General features: G+C 41.9%; 1 protein-coding gene across 1 annotated transcript in view; it reads left to right on the top strand.

The window, feature by feature from the left end:
- The window catches only part of MEIS1 (Meis homeobox 1), a 132,419-nt gene that overhangs the window by 70,686 nt on the left and 35,554 nt on the right, over window positions 1-26,179 (top strand). Inside the window, exon 8 of the mRNA XM_080684461.1 lies at window positions 1,661-1,806. Coding sequence (XP_080540587.1) covers window positions 1,661-1,806 — 146 coding nt within the window. The remainder of the gene's footprint in view (window positions 1-1,660; window positions 1,807-26,179) is intronic.

The following is a 26,179-nucleotide window of genomic DNA, read 5'->3' as shown; positions in this document are numbered from 1 at the left end:
TTATGACCTTTTCTGCTGAGAACACAGCTAGGATTCTGTGGGAACTTCAACAAAAATATATGGATTTTAAGTACAATAAAATTTATGGATTTTTAAATTAATGAAAAGTAAACTGCAAAGTTCTGCAAGCATTTTTTGGGGGTGTGTGGCTTATGCTGCAACCATAGCAGAAGTGTTGAAATTGGTCTGTTCTTCACCCAACAAAGTTTTAAAACTTTAACTCAGTACCAGTCAAGGCTAGTTGGGGAGGGTCTCCTGAGGCAGCTGAAATTGATAATGATAACATAACTTGGATAGATTAGACTGAAATAACTGAAATTAAAATAGAGAACTCTTTTTGTATGCAGTATATCTAGGCTACTGGAAATACGGACTATGGGAATTCCTGGAGCACTATACCGTCCCCGGGAAATGTGTCTCACTAAAGTACCCAGTTCTTTTTGGGCTAAGCATGTTGCCCTCCAGGGACTTGCGTGGCCCAGTGAATGTGCTTTGAGGACTTTTGTTACCTCCTTGCTAAGCCTTGTTGCTGTATAGTGCTTCTTTCTGGCCCAGGTCAACCTGTCCCTTTCTAAAAGCCAGCAGCTGCCACCAAGAGCTGGGGGTCTGGATAGAGACGCGTGCTTGAAGCTACTTTTCGAGTGGAGTGGGTTTAGTTTGCTGCTGTTTTTCCTTTGGCTTTTGCAACCAAACGCCAAGTGCTTCCTTTTCATTTGTACCTTCTGACTTATTTTGGACAGTGTGATTTTATGGGCTGAAAATGTTTTTTTTCTTATTAGACATGACATTGTAAAAGAAATCCTACATTTTAAAGTTTATGGTGTCACAAAGCCAAAATGTTTTCTAGAAGAAGGAGCTTAAATGTTCTACTAAAAATCAATAGAAAAATAGGATCCCATATACAGACATGTGTAAGCAGGTGACTTTTCAGTAAGAAAATTTACATGTGGAAGAAATGTTAGACACTGTCTGTATTACTAGGATAATATAATTCCAATGGACTGTTCATGTAACATCACTTTATTTGATTTAAATAGTCATTGTTTTTTAATTAAAATACAATTTGGGGAGTTTTCCCTTACTGAACTCGATTCTCTCTTTCTATGACAAGAAAAATTATATTCTATTTGAAGCATTCCTATGTCAAAACTGCTTATATGACAGATCACCTACATTTCCATGGCCTAATTTAGTCTTAAGATAGATCACTTGTGGAAATAGTTGATATCTCAAATGCATCTTCTCCCAAGTTGACATCAATGACTCCATGTGGGATTTGAATACCCAGGCAGGGGCCCAACTCTGCTAATGGCTGCCATCATGTTTAACTCCCCAAAAGGAGATACACTTCACATGTCTCAGCTATACACATTTGAATAATTACCATGGCAACAGAGCGGCTAGAGAGATTGAATATTTCCCCCCATTCCCTTTGACCTTTGCACTGTTCTTTGGAAGAAGTTCCTTAGACCTGACCGCTTTTGAGCCTAGGCCTTGTTCTTTCTCTTTGTCTTGAAAAAGAAACGAAAAGAAAACAGTACCAAATAAACTATTAATCATTTATATTGCTCTTTTGGTTTTGTTTATATCCAAAGGCATTCTATTTGAATAAAGCATGTCAAGGTAGCATCAGTCAAAATTTGATTCACTATGTTTGCAGGTGATGGCTTGGACAACAGTGTAGCTTCCCCCAGCACAGGTGACGATGATGATCCAGATAAGGACAAAAAGCGTCACAAAAAGCGTGGCATCTTTCCCAAAGTAGCCACAAATATCATGAGGGCGTGGCTGTTCCAGCATCTAACAGTAAGTGGATTCTAAATGACATATCTAAACTAAATATGGACAACAGTTTTGATAGAAAAAAAAATGGGGGAAAAGTGATCCCTCTAGACCTGGAATATTTCATAAATCATTGTCTTCCCACAGTTTTCACAAAAGTGTCTGCACTTATTTCCTCAAGACGTTACCCCCAATGAGGCGTTTGATTTGAAGTTCGCTATTGCAATGTTGTTAACTTTCATCCGTTCTAAGGTGTAGGAGTTCATGTGCACTTGCGATTTTAAGTATGTCTGTTAATGATGTTGCTTCTCTCAGGGTGCCTCTTTAGCACTTAGAACCAGCTCCCAGTAAGAAGCAAGTGAGACAAACCCCAGAGAGAAGGACTTAATTTCTTCTAATGCTTGCGCGGACCTTTATAACGAATGGCCCGCAAAAATTTCAATCTTGTGGCAATGGCAGAATGCGCACATAATTTGCTTTTAAGTGGTGTGAATGCACTGGCTGCCATTCCCAAACGCTCCTGTGAGTCAGAGCTGCACAGTGAAAGTGGCCCCTGTATTTAGAACTGTAAAGGAAAACAGCAATATAGAGTCAGCTCTTCCTGTGTAGTCCCTGGTGACTTTTCAAGCCGGGTAACAGTTTATATTGTCTGTGTGAGTATTGCTGTTTTCACTGCAGGAATTCTCCTGGAGATGTGAGAAACTGGAGATTTGGGGCTTTCTGCCATTGAGGGATTTGTTTGGTTTGGTTATTGTTCTGAATGAATTTCATGTTCAAAATATTTATAATCATAATATTGTGGTGGATATTTTTGGAAGTGCATACAGATTTAATGACATCTAAGGAAGAAGACAAAAGGAAAATTTATGAGTAAAATAATACTTTAAAAATCAGCAAAATTGTTGACCCGGGGGACTGGGACTCTCACTCTGAGGGACAAAGGATGGGTTTAGACAGGTGGTAGCGTAGCCCAGCCTAAGATGAACCAATACGAAGAATCTTGGCCTTTTAAAAAGTGTCAGGAGCAAACCTTTTATGTTACCATTTTTAGCATAGTTTACTTTTCTTAAAGTCATACATTTTTCTTAAGTATTCAAGTTAATTTTGCATTGTCACAAACCTGTCCTGACCTGTTGACCCTTACACCCTGGCCCACCAAGCCATGGTCCTCAGTGACTGGTTCTGATGCAGGGAGACAAACAGGGGATGTGGAAGGCCACGTGGGTGCTGCTCCTCTGGACAGAGGCTGGGCCTCCAATAACCCTCGAGGGTCTACATTAATCCAGCGTGTGAACAAAATCAAAACTGAGAGCAGCAGGAGTAACTAAAAAAATGGTTTCCACCCTTCATTGCTTCCCATGATGATTCCAAACAGTTACTAGATGATGTTGATAGTTTGGAATCAGCTTTAGGGCTTGGTGAATGCTGGTAGTTAGTTGAAGATTTAGATTCCTTAGCTGATTTTAACATCCTATTAGGTTTGCCTACAATCTGAGTCAGGTGCCATTACCTATCTGACACTTGTTGCTATATGTGTGTAGTTTGAGATCTGCCTTGTGCACGTCTGCTACTGAGGACTATCAAGCACTACTGAAGGGGAGATGGGGGCCTAGGGTCTAGGGGGCTTTTAAAACTAGCAGGAGATGAGATGTGGTAGTTGGTCAATAGAGCTGATGCAGCCCTGCTGATATTTCATCACCTGTGCTAATCAGCTAAAATTTGTACATAGTCTTTTTGTACATGAGCTGGAGGATGAGTGTGGGGAGGGGACAAAATCAGGTCCACCCTGAATATTTCTATTTCCTGTACTAACAGAAAAAATGAATAGATTTTGTCAACCTCCACCTCAATCGGTAAAAGAGCATTGGCTTTATTTGCAGCTCAGGTGCCCCTGAATAAAATATAATCAAATATTGGTTCAGATAGAATCAGGAGAGAGAGAAGCAAGTTTTTTTATGCATCCATCAGGTTTCCTAGGTTATATCCTTGTGAAGGACCTTGCAGAGAGCTATATTACCTCCTTTAAAAAACAAAGAATTCCTTTTAACAGCCAGCATGACTTTACCTGCATTGCAATGCTTTCAGTGGTAGATATTATTGGGGTGATTTTAATGGGAGTTAATCTTGAACTGCCTGATTTCCTTCAGTGTTGGGGTCTGAAGGGGAACCCATATCCATGTCTCTCTGGCTCTCTATGGATGCTCATAGATGTCACCTCGTGGTTTGTTGGATAGTTCCACATGCTCCTGCCCCATTCCACTGCCATCTACTCAGACAAAAATATTGATAATGATAATGGTCTCTAAAAAGAAAGTGCTCTCATAATATCATCTAAAAAGCAAAGGTAGGAGGTATATTGAAAAATTTTCCCTCTTTCCCCAATGAGAAAGATTCCCTTCCCTTTTCTCTAGTTGCAAGGGCAAATAGATCTCCAGTTACAAGGAACACCCTTCTCCTTGTCTTGTTATGCTTCTTGAAGGAGTGTACAGACTGCTTAGGTAATATGTATAGTCAGGAGCTGATTATAATAAGTTCTATGGGAAAACCTATAGAGTTTTGTTGTGATTTGTCCCAATGTAAGTCACTACTGACATCTCAGTACTAATCCTTTAGCAACTTCATTTCAAGTTCTGAGAGGACTCCAGGAATGCACAATTCATTTGGAAGACTATGTACAAATTTTAAATATAATACATTCTTGCTTGATGATTAATGCAACTTATCTAGAAAATTCTTTCTGAAATCTTGCTAGATATAAAAGAGCAATGGAGACTCTGGCTAATTGAAACAATAGCAATAATAATTAATTAGAAAATTGTAAAAACCAATCTATTAAATGCCAAAGACATATTATAAAACCTCACACACTTCTTTAAAAGCAAATTGCTATTTGTTTTCTTTTTCAAATAAATGGGTCAATCTTTTCATTGGGCTTACTCAGTTGAAAGAAAATCTGCCTTTGAAAGGGCTTTGAAGCATTTGTGTGTTAAAGCAGTAGAATAGGCCCCGAATTTTTTAAAAAACCTTCTGGATTTGCAACCCAGCTGCATAAAAAAACGTGTTGATCTCTAGTTACCCACAGGTAGATTTAATCAGTAGCACATTTGACTACTCCAAAGAGAGAGCTAAAGCTTCGTTCTTGGACTCACAGTCTCTAGCAAGCTCAACTGGACATATGTGTGTATAATGAAAACAATGAAAGGAAAAGGAAGAGATTTTAAACTTCGGTGATATGAGATAAAAAGAAATTTCACTGATGTAAATTTTCAGCTTAGACTACTTAGTTGAGCATTTGCCAGTTTTGCAAACTAGAGAAGGTCTCTTAAAAGAAACTATTCCCTGGGATTGAAAAAAAAGACTGACATGTAGATAATAAAAGAGAATTAGAAATAAAATAAAAGCATTTATTAATTGAAATGCTTGCATTTGCCTGAAGACAAATTATTGCAAACAATTAAAAAGTACTTAATAGTGGCATATTAGTCACTATAGAGTGACAGTTCAGGGGCATACGCCACATCAAAGTTTATTTTCCTTTCTGAAGGGCATTATTCCAACTGTAAATATAACCTGCTGTGTTGTAATGTTTAAGCTGGATGTGTTTTTCATATTAGCGGTTATCTTGCTACAGAGTGCCCTAGTGAAAATGAGGAGAAGGAATAAATACAATGTTTAAGGTAAAAATCAAGTCTTTTTTTCCCCCTACCCTAACATATTGCAGGTTTAAATGTAATCTAAATAGAAAAGCGGTTAATATGGTTCTTATTTAAAATATGCGGTGACATATTTTCCTGCATGGAGCTGCTGTGTGTCCCAAGAATCCTGAAAGTTAGAAGAGTGGAGGTTGTTAAAATGCATCCCTGCAGATTCAGGGGAAGGAACCGTTCAAGAGGTGGCGCATCTGGTTGGCACTGACCAGTAGGGAGGTGACCCTCAAGGAGAATTGATTTTCATTCGCATTCTCTTGGATTCCCTACTCCTTCACTGATATTAAGGATCCTATTGGCTACTATAGAGACAAACTTTGTTTGGAAGTCAGATACACAAAATTTGCTATTTAGTTTTGTTTTGTTTATTTGTTTTTGTGAATTTAGAGCCTGGAATTTTTGTTTGTTTGTTTGTTTGTTTGTGGCCAAATTTGTCTCAGTTTCTTATTTATAAGATTTTTTTTCTCAATGCGGATAAAGTCAATGTGAGGGGCAGTAGAATCTTCCAGGTTGAGGATGGTGTTTCCATAGAAACACTATTAGATGAAAAGTGCCCTGTGGGTCTGCCATTCTAAGGATGGAGTAAATGGAATTGAATTGGGAATTGAATGCTCTAGAAGAGACAGATGTTGTTTCATTGGTTTTGCTTTGGTAATAAGATCGGTTGGAGACATCATAGTGTGATATCTCTGCTTGCAATTTTGGAAGAATTACTCTGTAAACATTAGGAATTATTTTTACAATGAAAAAGTCCTTCTAATTAGTATCCAGATAACCCCATTCTGCTGATCCAGGCGAGCACAATGTTGATCAAAAGGTAGATGGGTAGGCATGTAGACAGAGAGTAGAAGGCATTTGCTCCTCTCCTCCCATTTCTACTTCTCTCTGATCCTCATTTCTATACTTGGCCAGTTTTAACAATGAATCTTCTTATTATGTCTTACCAGCTAGCGTCCCTTCAGCTACCATTCGTCCTAAGAAGGTAGCGAACAGGAAGACTATGTTCTGAAACTCTTGCCTGCAGAGTCAATCAGGGTATTACCTTCAAACTAGTCCTAACCTATCTTCCTGAGCCAAGGAAGGTGGTTGGTGGATACTGCAGCTCACTTTGACTCCTTCCTCACTACGTATTATCAACAGATATATTATTAAATTAGGAGACTTGAAAACTAGTATGAAGGAGTGATATTTTTTTCCCCTTCCAGATGTCCATGTACCATGTAAAAAATGAGCTCTCTCAAATCTGTAAGAATATCTTTGCAGTTATTCCTTTTTCCATTGCCTGGCGTTGTCCTTCACCTTCACAGGCCTTAGTAATGATGATGGGTCACAGCTAGGCTTTGCTGAAAGTAACCCAGGCTCGGATGACAAATCCCTGCATTTTAATTTTCAAAGATCTCAGCTCCTTAGGAGATAGCATATTTCAACCATTGATTAGATAAGAACCCTGATTTTTTTTTCCCCCCAATTGGAAATCATCTGTCCCTGGAGGAAAATGGAATAGATTATTTAATTACTTGGGGGTAATATTGGAATGCCCTCATTCCTCTGTGATGTACATCATCGAAACTCTGTTTTAATAATGAAGCGGTGGTTTCTGGATTCTGGGGCAACTGCCTTTTTCTTTTTCTGAGCGGGTTATTGAAATCCTAATGGGATGGGTGATGAATTTTCTTAGGTCAGGTACACTGAAAAGGCTACAGCTGGAATTCTTCACCCAGAAGAATCGGAGTTAATACTAATGATCATTGTGAATTAGAAGATCAAAGGCGAAGCATCAGCCTGTTCTCCAAGTTGTTGCCCCAGAGGCCATTAGTGACCTGCCGAGCTCTCACCCAGCCATCCACACACCTCCTTCCCCTCACCCCAGCCTTTCTTCCCCATCGCGGCTAGGCACCTCTGACCTGGGGTAATTACAGTCCTTGGAAGAGGAGGGCATGGCGGGAAAGAAAACAATCAAAAGTAAAAACAAATGTCCAACTTTAAAATCGCCCGTTTGTCCAGGTATACACTACTAGAACTCACAAGCAGATGAGCTCTGACTGGGGCGCTCTGTTATTTTCGGGGTGTGGTTGAGATTTTTGTGCTCAAATGGTTTGTTCGTTTTACTGATGATTGGTCCCTTCTGGAAGGGACTTGTGGAGAGTCTGGCTGGCAATTTGTCAGATTATTCTAAAATCTTCCTTCTGTTTCCAAGGCTAAGTAAAAAATACACTATAGTTTGGCTTTCTGATATCCTCTTAATCGGGCTAATTAAATAAAGGATTAGGTTCAAAACGAAAGTGCCCATAGAAGCGCAATTTATTAAGTTGCTGGTTGCTGATGCACGTAGCTCTTTGAACACTAGCCAGCCATTTATACTTCAAAGCACATATCAATATCGTGTCTTCCTCTCATTCCTCTTAGTGATGATGTATTTTGGAAGATAAAATATCAACCTCGGTCAATGAATGTGCAACTGCTCCTGCTCAATTTATCTCTCAGATTAAAACCGGAGCATCGGGTAGATGTGTGTGAGTGTGTTTTTCAAACTAACTCAGTCCAACCCTTAGGAATGTGATGTGGCGTAAGCTGGCTTTTCGCTTTCTCAATGTTTAAGATTCCTAGTGAAGTTACTTTGCTTTAAAGTAGGAAGGTTTGGTGGAGAGAGAATGCAATGGTTTCGTTTTAGAAAGGTGGTCCAGGGTTTTGGTTTGGTTGGGCTTGGCTGGTTGTTCTTCTGCCAGTAGAAGTAAATCTATATGTCATGGCATTTAGGAGACTTGGTTTGAGGTCACTGAGAATGTCCTTATCACACCTCCGTCTTTCTTACAGAAGTGTGAGCATGACTGTGTGCAGGCATGTCCCTCCAAACCTGGGTGTTTTCTGTAGGACAGCTCTCTCAGAACCCCTGCCATCTGTACCAATCCTAGTGAAGAAGTTGTGTCCTTTTTACTTCCATGTTCATCGTTCTAATTTTCCATTCCTGCTTAGTCAGCCAGACCAGAGGGTAATCAAATAATGGAGACCACATTGCAGTGGGCTGTGGCTTGGGTCACAAAACCCTCTCGGTTACCTGTGCTATCCTGATGCCATGAGGCAGCAAAAATTATTTTATTAAGGCTCCAGGTTTGTAATGATAGTTATGTGGACTCACATCAAAAGGACTGCTACTCACAGGGCGCTGGTGTTTTAATACTGCTTGTCTCTGCATCGGAGTTCCGAGCCTGACAAAGTTAACTTGCGTAGTGGACTCAGTACTCACTTCAGTGTGTCCAGAGCAGGAGAAAGTCCTGGGGAACTCAGAGAAGGCACCTGGTCCTGGTGAGCCTGCGGAGCATCTCCATGAGCAAAGGAGCAGCTGAAAGAGTTATGCCAGGCAATTTTCTAACATTTTAAAGACCTTCTAGGCCTTAGTATTTTTGTTGTTGTAGTGGTTGTTTTGTCATTGCAAAATGCCTTCACATAGCAAATTATAGCCCCAGTGAGTGTGAGTCCCTATGTAGGATATATTGCTCTATCTTTGAACACTATAAAGAAAAGATAGACCTCAACTTAGTGTTATAAATACAAATATCTTGCATTAATTGATACTTAAATGAGATACAAACTACTGGGTTTTAAAATATATTATTCACAATATTCTAAAATGGAGACCTTGGTTTGACTTAACTATTTGTATTGGAATGTCCTCCTTGTGTTATCTCTTTGCACACCTACACAAAAGGGTGTCAGTATATAGGACACCTTCTAGGGCCGTGGTCGGCAAACTGTGGCTCGCGAGCCACATGTGGCTCTTTGGCCCCTTGAGTGTGGCTCTTCCACAAAATACCACGGTCTGAGCAAGTCTATTTTGAAGAAGTGGTGTTAGAAGAAGTTTAAGTTTAAAAAATTTGGCTCTCAAAAAAATTTCAATCGTTGTACTGTTGATATTTGGCTCTGTTGACTAATGAGTTTGCCGACACCTAGAATCTAGGGTGTCTTCGCTTCTCAGTTCATAATGTTCTGTGGTTGGGTTCTCTCAGTTTTCACGTTAATTTTGCTGCTAGCATCCTTGCAGAGCTCATGTGGTCTCCCATGACTTGATGACCTCTGAGATTTCAGTGTCTAGGAAGTTCTCAGGATGTCCAGAGGCCAGGAGGTGTCGTCTCATAATGGGGACACTCATCTTAAGAAAGATTGAGTGGATGTCATTTCTATTGCAGTTTATAGAAGTGCAGAAATAATTCCCATCTGTTACTTAAAGAAAAAGCAATTTCCAAACTTCTTGGGGGAGAAACTCTACAAAAATGACTTGATTTCATTTTTTAAAGTGCACGGATTGCTGCATTATGTGTACAGTATTCGACAAAGGGTTTTATCCATTTTTTGTTGTATTTCTAATATTCTTTTCATTTTAATAAAGTTATAATACATATTTATGATACCATTTAAAAAAATAGAAAAGAAAAAGTGAAATTCTATTCTGCCTACATAATGTTGCTTTTATCATGTTTTTTTTTTAAAAAATTATCTATTAATTGCTTGGCCCGTTTGACATTGGATTATTCTGTCCTGTTAACAGCTGCAGAAAATTTGATCAAAAGGCTAAATAAAATTATGTGTCTCTATGGTACTTTGTAGTTTAGCATTCTCACATACCCTTAATTCTTAAAATAATCTCGTAAGGTAGGCAGGATGACAAAAATGAAGTTTAGAGAAGTTAATGATTTTTTTTAAAGGTCAAAAGCTAGGAACTGGCTGAGCTGGAACCAGGATCTCCTGACTTGCATTTCCACGTGCTTTCCACCACGTTGCCTCTCACACAGAGCAGATGAAATCGCTTTGTGGGAGTTCAAAAGTATAATTATAATCTCATTCCATGAGTTAGCTAATTAGTATTTTTTAAATAAAAATGTGAGCCAGATATTTGTGCCAAAATCTCCATAATGCCATCTGATGGTTATTGGCAACTAAGGGTCAAGTGGGGGGGGGGGGGGTGGGGGGAGTCCTTTCCTCTCTAGGTTCTTTTTCCAGACATATCTGCCCATTAAAAAAAATGGCACAGCTACAACTATTGATATCTTGTACATTTGTAATAATTATTCATTGCTAGCATTTCAGATTTTGAACACTGACTGTTCCTCCTTCCTTACGGAGACATATAAGTCTCTACCCCTGTCTGTTACTAACAACGTCTGATAGGAGTTCGGGGGTGAGGAAGCTTGACTCAGACAAATCCTACCTAAACCTCTAGCACAGAGTTTAGCTCCTTGAAGCTTTTTTGCCTGTCACATGGCCAGGCCGCCAAAGAGCTATGTCTTTAATTTGCTTTATGGAGATAGAAGAAACTGCTTATGCAGCCCCAATGACTCTTGAAACTACAATCCGACTGTTTTTTTCTCCGCCAAGGAGGCTGCTACACCCTGGAGCATGAAGCCACCGCTCTGGGGTATGACACTGAGGTCTGATCATTTCAAAGCTAGTAATAACCAGAATCCTGAAATTCTTCTGAATAAAATGTAATTTTAGTAATGTTTCCATAAACAGTGGTAATGGTGGCATTTTAGTAGGCAGTGACATTAGTCACATCGAAATTGCACCACGTTGGTTTTTAAATTACTCCACCTGTCTGTCTGAATAGAATGTTCAGTGTAAAAGCAGGGAGACAGCTGCTGCTAATGTCGTCTCCTCCCTGTGCAGAGAAGGCTGGCAGGTCTACATGCATAAAGGCCTGGTTTGTGATGTAAAACGGTACCTGACCCTGCTGGCTCCCGAGCTACAAAGAAATACCTTTAATTACCAGTGGCAGCATTTAGTTGTTGATATAAAAATATCAGCTTCCAGGGCTGTAACCTCAGGTTCACGCCCTCTCGTAATGTCATCCACCGTACACCCTTTTCCTCCCACCCACATCCGTAGTGAGATGGGTGAGCATTTATCTTGATGTGTTTCAGAAACATGCAAGGCATTAATACTTAAAAGGAAATCATCTCATACTGTATGAACTTGATTGATGATCTTTCCGTTCGGGAACTTTTCAAGATTAGTGGAATCTGGTTCCTTCTTTCCAGCCAGAATGGAAATATGGTGTACTGTTTATACCTTCAAAGGGCTTAGCATCATTCATCTAATACAAATCCATGTCCTCATGGGCAGATCATGGCCAGGCATTCATAGCGCAGGGAGGGTAAAGAATACAGTATATCAGATGTTGCAGTAAGGTGCCCATGCTTTCTGTTGATGGATGAGGGGGCTAGCTCACTTTCAGGAGAAGCAGCCCGTTTGTTTGTGGCCTTTTGATGACGGTCTATTGTCGCAGCCTCATCGAAACGGGCCCGCCAAGGGGATCCTTCTGTTCGAGATGCCTGTTGCCAACAATGTATTTGGTGACATGGTAAGTAGGAGCTGTGCTGGCCTGGCTCACTTGCAGGCATTCTTTCTGACTTCTTTCACACAACTGGTGTTTTCGTGTTTAATTTAACAAGGAATGAGTAGCAAATGAAAGCTGCTGCCTGCAATCCCACTGTGAGCGTGTTTTGCACTGGGCTCCCCAGCGACAAGGCAATTTGTGAAATGATGTGATGGAGTAATTAGATGAAGCCAGGGCTCCTGATTGTTGCCATGCATATGTGGCGAGGGTTTGTCGGGAAGAGGGAGAGGGAGAAAAAAAAAATAGATTATTACCCTGGCAAGTTGGCTCAAAGCTTCTTCATTTATTTGTAAACAGAATATTTAGTGACCGCATAGGAAGTAGCTGTAATCACCAGCTCATAAAGAAACCACAGCAGAGCTTTTGGATTTTTTGCAGAGTGCTCATGTAAAATTTAAGCTGGGAGGCAGAATCCCTGTTAATGTAATTAGGATCTAATTTACCACCCTTTGCACACAGATGTAATAATGTCTAGATATTTATTCTATCTTTAAGCACATTACATATACCTCAGTGCAGCAGTTACCGAACAGAAACAGGTGTGAGCACTTTCCTAATTCGTTTTTACACTGTAAACACATAGCAATTTAAGGGAAATATTTACCAAAAAAAAAAAAAAATCAACAACAACGAGGGGAAGGAATGTCTGCAAATGAGGCCGTAATGGACAGTTGTCCTTTATGTACGGATGGATTTCTCAATGGTTAAGTAAATTAAAGCAAATGCTAGAAAAATCAATAGGCCAGCATAGTCTTGGTTGTGCCTCATAGACTTCAGGACAGAATGACAGATGTGGTGTCTGTGACCCATTTAAGTATTAATGCTTGAAAAACTGCTTCTGCATGCAAGGTTATATAGGCTTAGAAACATTCTGCTGTATTAAATTACAGACTAATATTTTTTAAGTATATGTGGGATTTATACGTTTCAGTTAGGTTGTTCTTATGCGTTACATTTCCACTGGAAGATTAGTTGCTTAGTTGTTGCAATAGCACCATAAATCAATGTGGAACGTTCCCACACAGAAACATCTTCATAAGGCAGGAGTGGGAAGGTGGAGATGATGTATGTTGAACTTCCATGCATCGTGAGGTGAATATGCTCGATAACACTCTATGCTGGAAACCAAATTAGATTTAATTAAGGGGTAGATGCTCAAAGCCTTTGGAAAAATCTGTAAAGTACCATTCAGATGTGGCATTATGATTCAGGTAATTTTCAGGGCCACAGATGCTATATTTTTCCTTTGAACCGACAGGGGTAACATGTCCCCTAGGTCCCAGCAGGTGGAATTTTTAGGACTGTTCTCATGATCTAAGTGGCAGGTATTTCCTTCTGAGAACGAGAAGGCCGGCCTTCGGTAGCACCTCAGTGTGTTTCCTTTCCCATCCATTGTTCCCAATACCAACTTCCAGAGAAACAATGTAAATGTGACCACAGTGTTGGTTTGTTGACTACTGGAGATAGGAAGACGAAAAGAGAAGCGGGGCAAAATGAACTTGAGTATTGGCTTCAGGGACCAAGACTGGTTTTCATAACCAAAGTAAAATGGTTGATCCCGGTAATTTGGGGAGAAGGTGCCTTTTGTTGCAAAGAGAGTTGGGCTGGCTAGAAGTGTCCTTTTACCTTCTTATGCTGAGTAAACTTAGACACTGATCAATTCCTTCTTTACTTATGATGAAGCAGACATGGTCCAGCCTGCCTCTGGGTTTTGAAAATCAGTATCTAAAGGTGATATTGTGATAAATCCAACCACCAGAAACATTGCCAGGTTGATATGATGGAGAGCAGTGGAATGATTGCTTAGTGTAAATAGAAGATATTTTCCTGATTTTAATTTATCTGCAATATAGCATCAATAGTCACAGCGTTCCTCTGAATACCTGTATCCTGAGATTTAGCAAAGAACACATTTGGAAATTTAACTGAGGTGTAAGTAGTAACTTCAAGTGAAAGTCTACCATCTAAAAATGGAAATGACTACAGAACATTTGCTTCTTCTAAAGCAGTGCTTCTTAAGTGTTAGTGTGCACTCAGATTACCTGGGGATCTTTTGCTACAAAAGAGTCTGGTTCAGAGGGGCGGGTCCTGAGATGCTGCATTTCGTGCACGCTGCCAGGTCACAATGCTGCTGGGCCCCAGACCACACTCTGCAGAGCAAGAGTCTAGGGCACAGGGATGAGATGACAGATTTTAAGTGGGAAGATGTTTGCTTTCCATCTTTGATTTTTATATTTTGATTTTTTCTTCTTTAATTTGGAAACTTAACCCATTATTTTCAACCATGTCAATTGAACTAAAGTGTTGTTTTTCCTCAGCCAACATTCAGTTCCTTTTCAGCGTTCAAAAACTTTCTCTTGAATAGCAAAGAGTTTTTAAAAGATAGACATTATTTTTTTAGGGCAGTTTTAGACTCACAGCACAACTGAGGCAAAGATACAGAGATGGCCCATATACTTCCTCCCCCATAGATGCACAGCCTCCCCCATTATCAATGTCACCCACCAGAGTGGTATGTTCCGTACAATTGATGAACCTCCATTGACACATCATTATCACCCAAAGTCCATAATTTACATTATGGTTCACTCTTGGTGTTGTACATTCTATGGGTATGGACAAATGTACGACATCTATCCACCATTAGTATCATGCAAGGGAGTTTCACTGCCCTCAATGAGTATCTGAGTTTTCTGCAGATACACAATCTTTTCCTTTGGGGCTTTGTTGACAATGCACTGGCATGTTCAGTGTGGGAGAAAAGGTAGTTCTGAAGGCTGAGTGACACGGAATCTTTCGCTTCACCCCATCTGGCTTCAGAGCTCTGAGGCAGTGTGCGCTGGTGGAGGTTGTCACGGAGGGAGGGCCGCGTGTGCAGTGCTGAGCTGACCCCCACACTCCTGCTCCAGCCCTCCAGATCCAATAGCCTTTGTCTGTAAGAAAGGAACAGAGTCACTAAGTACAGAAACAATACATACATTTGATGCAGAGATGCTTTTGTTCCCAGTACTGCCCGCCAACTTGCTGTCTGCTCCAGGAAATCCTTTTGTATTTCCGCTGCCTCGTGTACTTTATCTGCCCTGGGCACTCTCAAATTTCACAGTATCCTGGAAGATGAATTTGTTCTCAAAAGTGAGCATCTGAAAAGTATTTTCTCTCTAGTTTGGCTAAGATCTAAGGAATTATTGTAAGTAGCATGTACCTATTAATCATTGCTTAGCAGGTAAATTCTCTCACTCATTAGAGTTCACATGCTGGATGTAGTTTCTTGAAATCAGATCATTTATTTTGGTCTAAGTCACTGAGGATCAAAGGTCATAAGGAATCCAAAAGCCATTAGTCAGGGTTCTTTTCTGGACCCCTTAGATGTCATTGTGCGTGTCACCCATGGCAGCCCGGGCCCGGCCTGCTGGCAGGGAGCTGGCAGGGTGCCTACTTTATTTCCAGTTTGCATAGATAAAAAGCAGAGCAGCTCCTCTCGGAATCACTATAAAAATAAGCTTACATAAAATCTCTGTTTGAAATACAGTACGTGTGTGCCCCGCCATGCTCTCTCTTATGGAAGCCATGGGGCCCAGAAATCAAAATTAGGAAGAGAGGCAAACATCTGAAGTCATTGTGGAGGATTCTTTGTTTTTGTGCAGGCATTTATAATTCATTGTGAATCGAGCGAAGACCAGATTTTCACAAAGAATTGTAACAACAAACCAAGTGTTTAATTTGCTAATGTAAAATAAAAATAAAGGCATTGCTTTAACCGTTGGCAGAAATACATATCGCCACCCCCTCTTGATAATACAGAAGTACACCAGGCAGTAATGAGTTTATGTGGATCAGGAGCCTTGGGTAAGAGATGTATGTAGTCAAGTCAATTTATTTACTCCCCCCATTGAGCCCTGTGGGTCTCAGGCCCACACCTTGCAGTGAAAACATCATCAATTACCCAGACGACAGGCGCGCTGGACTCACTCCCTAAAAGTGTTCGTATTGGACCAGAAACCCTGAGCACTCTGCAACATCCATCACTTCAGAGTTCAAGAGAGTGACTGAGTCCATGGTGGGGTGAATTTCCACGGTAAAAAGGCTAAAGACACATGCATTGAAATAGCATATATTTCAATTTTCAAAAATCAGGCTATAAGCACACTTCGAATTTTCAAAAATCAGGCTATAATCCCCTTTGATTTTCAAAGCTTATTAGTTATGAAGGAGTTAGTTTGCCTGTGACCCTACAATTAATAATCGTCCCCACATTGAACAGAAGGAACGTTTTGCAGAAGGAGGCGGGATAGGAAAGGCTGAAGATCTTAGCATCCAAATGAAGTAGAGGCTGGGGGAGAAAATTTAGAGCCCTCGTTTTTGACACGTTGGGTCTCACCACTTCTGCACCTCAACACGTACAGGGATGGGTTGCTACTGCTCCGGGAGCTAGCTGTCTTGCATGCACAGTGGATGAAATCTGATGAGACCTGTGGCAGAGGTCTGTAGGACCTCATCAGAGCCACACCTTTCCCACACTTACTCAAAAGTGCTCACAACTGCTCATGGCACCACCAGAGCTGTGGAGTCCCTGCGTGGGGGCCATGCTGTCCCTAGAGCTCGCTGTGGCTCTGCTCCCTGCATTGCAGCAAGAGCGAGGTGATTATACCAGCAGCAAGATGAAGGCAGGGCCCTTATCTAGGAAAACCTTACGTTGTTTGGTTTGTGGGGAGGTGGCTGGAATGATTTCCATGATGTGAGGGCCTAATCCCACCACACAGCAGGAGAAAGCAACTTTCAAAGACTTGCTTGTTGTGTTTCCCTGCCGTAAATGATGGCTAAACTTTAGGCTACATCTACCCTTATCTTTGAATGACAATATACATTGGGCCACTAAAGGTTTTTGAGTTTCTACTATGTGCAAGGATCCATGCACATCTCAGAGCTTTCTAAGCTCTTTGAAAAGGGCACAAATATAACTGGTGGTGCAGTTGGTAGAAAGAACTAGAGTGAGGAGAACAGGTGGGAGACAATTAGAACAATTCAGGTAGGAAGGCTGTGGTTGTGAGAGTGCCAAGGAACAAATGGGTGGGAGAGATTTGAGAGGTAGACCTGGCACTTCATACATAGGAATACTTAATGCTGACACACTATGTGTGTGTCACACTATGCTGAGAGCAAGCGATGTGCCAAGGTGGGCCAGGGAGCTGTCTGTCCTTGGTGCAACATATGTAGAGAATTTAGAAGTAATATCAAGTCACAAAAAGTGTGTCTATTTATTATTATCCCCATGTACCTGCAATTCTAAATAATGTCAGTGGACGAAATACTCCTCCCTGCTGGGGCAGACTGCTCCCACGCTGGCCCCACTTTGGTAGGCCTCTGCTAAGCACTTCCTTGCTTTATCTCATTGAATTCCCACCATGACCCTCTAAGGCAGTGGTTCTCAACCTTTCTAATGCCGAGACCCTTTAATACAGTTCCTCATGTTGTGGTGACCCCCAACCATAAAATTATTTTTGTTGCTACTTCATAACTGTAATTTTGCTACTGTTATGAATCGTAATGTAAATATCTGTGTTTTCTTGGCCAACACGTTGAGAACCGCTAGCAGGGTCGCCTAAGACCATCGGAAAACACAGATATGTACATTACGGTTCATAACAGTAGAAAAATTACAGTTATGAAGTAGCAACAAAAATAATTTTATGGTTGGGGGTCACCACAACATGAGGAACTGTATTAAAGGGTCGCGGCATTAGAAAGGTTGAGAACCACTGCTCTAAGGGGTCTCATCTATTTTACTGATGAGAAAGCCAAGTTTCACACAGAGATTAAACGGCTTGCCTGAGGGAACACAGTAAGAGGCAGGGGCTAGATTTGAACTCAAGTCCGTTTGATTTGGATGCCATTTCCATAACCACTCAGGAGTGGACATTTGGCAAAGAAGAGCATCAGAGGTCACCTCCCTATTTCATGTCAGGCAGTTAGGGAGCAGTGGTATCTGCAGTCTCTTTCACAGAGACGGAAACTCAGAAGGAGGAACTGGTTTGGGGAAAGGTGAAGAGTTCATTTTGGGATATGGTGTGGTTCTGGGGCTGGCAGGACATAAACGTGAGTTATATGGCCAATAGTTAGAAACTGTATTACTAGGGCGAAAGCACAAGGCTTTGGTGTTATCTCCACTGAAGCTAGGGATGTATGTATATGGAGTCGTGGACCCAGAGAGTCCTGAAAGAGAAAAGGAGGAGGTCAAAGATAGAATTGGGGAAATGCTTATTTCCCCCCTTTTTTTAAAGGCTGTCTGGGGGGAAAAAACTAGAGAATGAGATAGAGTAGCAGGCAGGAGATCTGTCAAATGTGGAGGTGGGCTGAATTGATCTCTGGGGTCCCTACCAGCCCCAACTATTTAATATCCTAAGACAAAGAAGGAAGATAAGAAAGGGAAAAAGGGCATCTCCAAACATAATCTATCATGGTCCTGGAACTGGTTCCCCTTCCTGTCATCTTCATCTCAGTTAATGGCATCCCCCTGGGCCTAGAAACTCTGACCAGGAACCTAGGAGTCATCCCTGGAAGTCCCCTCTCCTTCCCCTTTCACAGGTAGTTGCTCACTCCCTAAGCCCCATCGGTTCTCCCTTCTAAACAGGTCTCCATTCTCTTATGCCATTCCAGCCCCACTCCCACTGCCTGGTCTCCTGCTTGCTTGTCGCCCTAACTACCCTCCCTGCCTCTAATATTGATCCCTTATGTACACTCATTTCGCCACTAGAGTGGTTTTTCTAAAACAAAACTTGGCCAAGTCTCCCCACTACTTAAAATCCTGCGATATCTCCCTATTGCCCTCAGGACATCATCCTTGGCATGCCATTCAAGGATGATTTGAGGTTTGACACTGGCCCACTGACAGCCCAGGCTCTTCTGTGGCCTTTTCCGTACATACTCCCTGTACTGGGTTGCAGTCAAGCCTGAAGGCTTAAGTTCCCCTTAGGTGCTGAATGGCCCAGTACTCTTTGCAGCTATACATGCTGTTCCCTTATCTGGAATGCATCACCTCCATGACCCCCTTCTCCACTTCACACTTTCTTCTGTATCCTTCACATCTTATCTCAACTGTCACTGCTTGGGAAAGCCATTCCTGGTCCTCCCCAGGAGAGAGGAAATGGCCCTGCTGCTATACCCATGGCACCTGGGGGTCATCTGATACAGAGCACTTATGGTTACTCTATTTAGGAGCTGCCTCCCTATGAGGTCAGGATTTAATCTCTCATCTCTAGATCTTCAGAGCCATGTCATAGATGCTTGATGATATCTACTGACCAGATGAATGAGCAAAGTTTCAAAATAGTGGTGGCCAAACACTGAGAGTTTTATGAAGGAGAGGGACTAAGAGAGGGCCTGCCATGGGGATGGGAAAATCATCTCTGACCTTTAAAAGAACTGTTTGAGGCCTTTGAACGAGAAGGAAGTTGTATTCTGAGGCATTCGGGCGATGCTGCAATGAGCCAGCAAGGCTACACCCTTTTGCAGTTGCTTGAGGAAATATATTAAAGGAGATAATTTGGGCAGGAGCTTGAGGAAGTGGTAACAAGAAGGGAAGGCTTTTCTTTCCTGTTTTGGTATTTAGGAGAAGGGAGATTTGAACATGCTTACACACAGAATTGAATTCAGCCATCTTTCATGGTTTTGCTTGTTCCATGTAAGTTGTTAATACACAGACTAATACACAGAGAAGGGACCTTTGACGATAAACACAGAAGGGTACACATTAATAGAGCAAGGATCAAGGACAAGTTGGCAGTGGAGGGGTTGAGTAGGAAGAGTGATGATGGGATTGCCTCTCAGAGTAAGAGGTTAGCAATAAGTACGAACCAAGAGACGATGAAGGTAGAGATATTTAGAAATAGAGAAGAGGGGAGTCTTAGATGCTATTCTCCCAGATATTTTAGCAGACCAGGAGGTAAAGGCAACTGCTGAGTGTCCAAGAAGTAGGATTGGGAGCTGGAGGATAATGGAAGTCATTTGGAAAAAATTGTTGTTGGAAACTCAGTAGGCAGAGCATAGCACTCGTGCGCGCAACCACACACACATACCCCAAAAAGAAAAGAAAAAGAAAAAAAGGTAAAAGGACATTGACAGTACAGTTGAAAATACATGTAGAAATAGCTTTAGGCACTGCACAGTGACCAAGGACAGGCTAGACTTTTAATAGGTACATTTCATAATCAACCTCCTTTTGACATGTTAAAATTATGACAAAATAATGAATTTTTAATGGTTTTCCACAAGAGAAATAATTGCATTTTCTATTCCTGAAAAACTAGCATCATGGGTAAAATTCCTGGAGCCCCATCTGAGCCTCTGAAGTTTGTACTATCATGTAGGTTGGTGAACTCGAGATTGCATTCAAGTTTTTATCTCAGTTATGGAGGAAGTTATCATGCAATTACTGTACATTATCTTTCAGTGCTGGTTGGAGGAGAAGTTTGCAAACTTGTTATTGATAACCTTTGAATGTGAGTTCAACAAAAACCATGCAAATGCAGCTGTCTGCTAAGATAAAATTTTCTTTTACCATGATATATGAGAGAAAGGGGGGATTTTTAATTTAACTTCAACCAACCAGCACAATATTTTTAAATATTTGAGCAACTGTAAAGGTTAACAAGCAAAACGATCTCAGGTAGGTATGCTTCTTAAATCATCCTCTGCCAGAGGCCTTGTTTTTAACGATGGGAAGGAGAGCTGGCTGGCTGAACAGATAGATTCCTTTAGATCTTCGAGCTGAAGTTGAATTGATCTTGACACTGCTCCAGAAGAGTCTACTCTTGTCATTTGGGTTTGATGGTGAATGATATACATCTGGCTTCGCTAAATAAAAAGGCACCCCACACATAATGAACAGCTCATTGTCATACATAAAGAATGGTTGACTCAGTGTGATGGGCAAGTCACAGAGGACTCCTTTGAAGTCTCCCTATCTAACTATTAAAGACTATTGACATAGACACATGCTGAAAGGAAGATAGATAGATGATAGATAGATAGATAGCTAGATAGATAGATAGATAGATAGATAGATAGATAGATAGATAGATTGAATGATGATAAATAGATGGCTTATTGGTCTTTCAAATATGTTTTAGGAAAAGAACTGAAAATAAGCCTCCTGTTTAGTACTGCCAGGCAATGGCACGACAGTGTTGGAAAGCCAGCCTGGTCGCTGGTTGATTGGGGCCATCTCTGTCCTTGTCGTTGGGATTACCAGAGTGCCCTGTGCGCAATCACACAATGCATAAAGGCGCCGGTCATTTCTAGGACAGATAATTGAACATTAATACTCACTGACACTGTCGAAGGAATGATATGTCAACCTGACAGGGCCTATGTGCTTACATCTGCTGATTGGCTGCGGACGGAGGCTGTGTGTCAGGACCAGACCCCAGGCCTGACTGTGGCAGGGCCAAGGATGACGCAGTCATTAATCACAAGCTGCCATTGTGGGCCAAGGCAGTGCCTGTGAAATCACTCTACATCCTGTGTGTGGCTGGCGCGGTGCATCTGTTGTGTTCTAGAGTTTCGAGGTATGGCTCTCATTTAAAACAAAACAAAACACTTAAGACTTTTGGTTTGTGTCTTCTCACTACAATTTTTAGTGGACCAAATGTCTCTCTCTCTCTCTCACCCTCTCTTTCTCCCTTCCTCCCTCCCTCCCTCCCTCCCTTCCTTCCTTTCTTCCTTCCTTCCTTCCCTTCCTCCTCTCCTGTCTCCCCCCCCTCCCATCCCTCCCTCCCTCCCTCCTTCCCTCCCTCCCTGCTTTTTTCCTCCCTTCCTTCCTTCCTTCCTTCCTTCCTTCCTTCCTTCCTTCCTTCCTTCCTTCCTTCCTTCCTGAAACTAGCTATACATTCTGAATAAATGGGGGTGTTTTAGTGGCTGACAGGGAGGTCTTTAGGAGGTGTCTTTTGTTCCTATGGAAATTGATGAGTTTCTGGTTTCCTGAGTCACCACAGATATCTATAATAATAAAAGCGTAATATGCTAATTAGACCCCACATCCTTCTGGACGACCTTCCAGACAAAGCCAGGGGTACAAGGGAAGCCCTGGTCAAGGGTGCCAGAGGGAAGCCGGTGCCAGCAGCTGGGGGAAGGAAGGCCTGTTCTTGTATGAATTTCGTGCATCGGGCCTCTAGTGTAGTATAATAGAGAAATGTGGGTCCTTGGGCTTAAGAATTAAAGTGAAGTTACTTGTTAATGATTTATTTATTTTTGATTCTCAACAAAATATTAAACTCTGTAGGCAGATTTCTGAACAGTGGAAAAAGAGGTCTATGTAATTATTTTCTTATCCCTGAAATCACATGAGCAGCACTTCCCTGCCTCATTTATAATAAATCTTTAGTGAGTTAATCCCTTTGCTCCAGGAATTCCATAGCCAACACTTTACTGAACATGCATCCATTCAGAGAAAAGAATCATGGAACAATCAGGAGACCTCTGACACTCACCCTAATTGTGCCTTCTTAAAATGGGGGTACTCTGGTGGGGTTACTCAGCTTAGGTTTCCAGTGCACATAGAATGTTATCAGATAGGGCTCCAGAGAGCAGCCATTATCACATATTGGTTAACATCACATATTTTTTAAATCCCAGTTGCATTGAAGCCATGAAAAAAGAAAAAAAGCTTTCATCTGTAAAATCTAGTTTCCCTTTGTTATTAAAATAAATGAAGCCATTAAACAAAATAGATGCACTTAATAGTTGAGTCCATCATTTGGCATCATCAAAATGATGCAATTTTGCATTTTTTAAATTCAGCGCTGCCATCTTAGAAGGTTTGATGTGAGGTGCTGATACAAATGTGTTGGAGTTTCTGGAACTTTATACCCCATTACATATATTTTTCCTTTTTAGTTTGCTGCTTTCTATGTTTATCTGGACCTCCTTAAACAAAAAGTAAAATTCTGGCTAAGAAGGCTTAAAAAAAAATCTTGCGACTAAATGAATTAATTGTAACTATCGATGAGCTATTCTTGTGAGTGTGCTGGAATTGAAATAATTTCCAAATACTTTATTTCCAAAGGTTTGTTTTTAATTACAGTGGCATTTGGTTGGCATGCAAGGGCGAGTTCTCACTCTTCATCTATGCGAGCTGGAGCCCAGGCCAAAAGATTCTCCGGTCCCTTCTCTCGAGAGCACACTTTTCTGCCAAATGTGCCACTCATTCCCTGCCAAGGAAGGTGGGCGAATTGCCACTTCAGACTCCCAGCCACCAAAAGACAAAGGCTCTCAACATCCCCTCGTCCAGTGAGCCAGAATGGGCCTCACACCTTGAAGGTTCCGGATTATTGATTTTTCCTCCCCGGAGACTTTATAATTTGAAATATTTTCTCAGTGCCTCTGTCAGTCCCCTAGGGTGATTTAGGCACTTTCGGGAGTGTGTGAACCCTTGAAGGCCACTGGAGGGTCATTGAAGTGTCCTTACTCATCCGCCTGAGGCCTGAACACATCGCAACTGTCAGTCTTGTCTCCTATATCTGGCTTTTTTAGTGTTTTCTTTTCTACACTCTTTTCGTAAGAACATAGTAATTATTTATTTACTTCTGTAAAGCTCAAATAAATTCAAGAGGGGCCGTAGCTGCGTGTGAAACATCTGATAGGGAAAACACTCTCCTTCCCTTTTAGCGGCACCCACTCTGTGATTTGTGGAGAGCAAGTACATTCTCCAAATAAACTGTACAAATTGAAAATGTGTGGCTTGTTGCCCAGCTGGTGTGGCTTAGTGGTTGAGCCTCTAACCATGGACTGAGAGGTTGCAGGTTTGATTCCCAGTTAGGGCACATGCCGGGGTTGCAGGCTTACTTCCCAGTAGGGGGCGTGCAGGAGGCAGCCAATCCATGTTTCTCATTGATGTTTCTATCTCTCTATCCCTCTCCTTCCCTCTCTCTAAAATCAATAAAACATATTTAAAAAAAAGAAAATGTGAGGGATCTAAAAAAAAAATGTATTTCAAGATGGTAACAACAGCATGTTAAACCAGGCCTGGGGCCTTTTATGTGGGGGCCCTGTGTGCCCCATATAACTGCCTTTGAAGCTGGCCCTGCCTTTAGGTATTCTGAAGGTATCCTATTTAATAAAAGAGTAATATGCAAATTAACATCACCCCGCTACAACCACAAACCATGCCCACCAGCCAGTCAGGAGTGAGTATGCAAATTAATCCAACCAAGATGGCTGTGGCCACAGAGCTAGCAGGAGGCTTGGGTTTCCCGGGTAATGGAGGAAGCCAAGCTTTCCACACACCCTGGCAGGCCCAGGCCTCCACTCAAGGCTACAAAGTTTCAATTATAGAAGATAAATAAATCCCAACAAAAATGGCTGCGGCCACGGAGCTGGAGAGAGCAGGAGGCTTTGCTCCACTCAAGGCTACAAAGTTTCAATTATAGAAGATAAATAAATCCTAGATACCAGGGCCTCTGCTTGGGTCGCCTGGGGGCATGGCTGGCCTGCAAACCACCACAGGCCCCTCGCCCAGGCCATCCCATGCCCCAAGGGAACCCCCACCCTGATCCGGGACACCCTTCAGGGCAAACCAGCCAGCCCCCACCAGTGCACCAGGCCTCTATCCTATCTAATAAAATAGTAATATGCAAATTGACCATCACTCCAACACACAAGATGGCCACCACAAGATGGCCAGCAGGGGAGGGCAGTTGGGAGCAATCAAGCCTGCAGGGGAGGGCAGTTAGGGGTGACCAGGCCGGCAGAGGAGGGAAGTTGGGGGCTACCGGGCCTGCAGGGAAGGGCAATTGGGGGGCCCCCAGGCCTGCAGGGGAGGGCAGTTAGGGGTGACCAGGCATGCAGGGGAGGGCAGTTAGGGGCAAACAGGCTGGCATGGGAACAGTTAGGCATCAATCAGGCTGGCAGGGGAGTGGTTAGGGCGTGATCAGGCTGGCAGGCAGAAGCAGTTAGTGGCAATCAGAAAGGCAGGCAGGCGAGCAGTTGGGAGCCAGCAGTCCTGGATTGTGAGAGGGATGTCCAACTGCCTGACGGGGGTCCCAGATTAGAAAGGGTGCAGGCTGGGCTGAGGAACACCCCCCACCCATACACGAATTTCGTGCACCAGGCCTCTAGTTTCCAAATAAAGAGAAAACATTAAAACTTAGAGGGGAAAGTCTAATTTAGCACTAGAAAAAAAAATACAAGAAATATCTAGTCTGATATGATTCTTCCCTACAAATTTATATATATATATATATATATATATATATATATATACACACACACACACATATATATATATGTGTGTGTGTGTGTGTGTGTATGTATATATATACATATATATATGTATATATAAATTTTTTTACATAGGTTGACCCAATATTGAGAGTCATCTCAGATTCAGCAACTCTTTGCTAAGCACTGGATAAATGCCAGGTACTATGCTAAGCAAATTGATGATGTGGTCTCATTTGACTGCCATTAGAATTGACATCCTCATTTTCCTGATGAGGAAGCCGAAACTCAAGAGGCCTGAGATGCTTCCATGAAGTCACACCGTTAGTGTGGGTCCCTGGGCTTAAGGAACTGAGTAAATCGGTACACCTAACTGCACCTTTTGAAAGCAGTAACTCTTAAACTGTTTTCCTTTGAGTTGTCATTTGTCAATGTGTAACCACAACCCTGAAACAGAAATGGACTTATGACCATGCTCCTGGCCTACACAGATGGTGTCTTTCCCCGTAGACCCACGTTCTCCTAGGAAGTGTCTTAAGGAGAGGAAATCAGGCCCCTTGTATATGCAATTCGCAACCATATGTCACACATGACATGGCACAGAAAGACACATGACAGAAAACAAAACTAAATCTGTTTCAAAGAGGAACAAACTACCCAGCCATGGGTAAGGATATTTCTTTTACAAAAACCCTGTTAGAAGGGGCAAATGCGTTATGTAAGACTTTAGCATTACCAATGGAATCACGTAAGTTTCCTAGAAATGATGACCACGGTTTGGAAAGGTGCTCTGCTTTGGCTCTAGCTGGAGTTCTTTGCTTTGCCCTGGGTGTAAGCAATGCACGTTCACACATTGAAACAGAGGCCGGGTCCTCCAACTCACAGTAGGCTTCTGACAGATGTGCCTGCAGCTTTTCATTTGATCATTAACAAGATAGACTTTGAGCTCCAGTGGCGTGGGAAGGGTACGAGACGGAGAAGTAGGAGGCCTGGACTCCAGGCCTAAGAGCCACAACTTGTTGGCCACAGAGCCTGCCATGTGTCCACTCTGAGTTTTGTTTTTACTCCTGTAGGATGGAGACAAAAT

The sequence above is a fragment of the Plecotus auritus genome (genome assembly GCF_963455305.1).
Source record: "Plecotus auritus genome assembly, chromosome: 8".
NCBI lineage: Eukaryota > Metazoa > Chordata > Mammalia > Chiroptera > Vespertilionidae > Plecotus > Plecotus auritus.
This window is presented reverse-complemented; position numbering and strand designations above follow the sequence as displayed.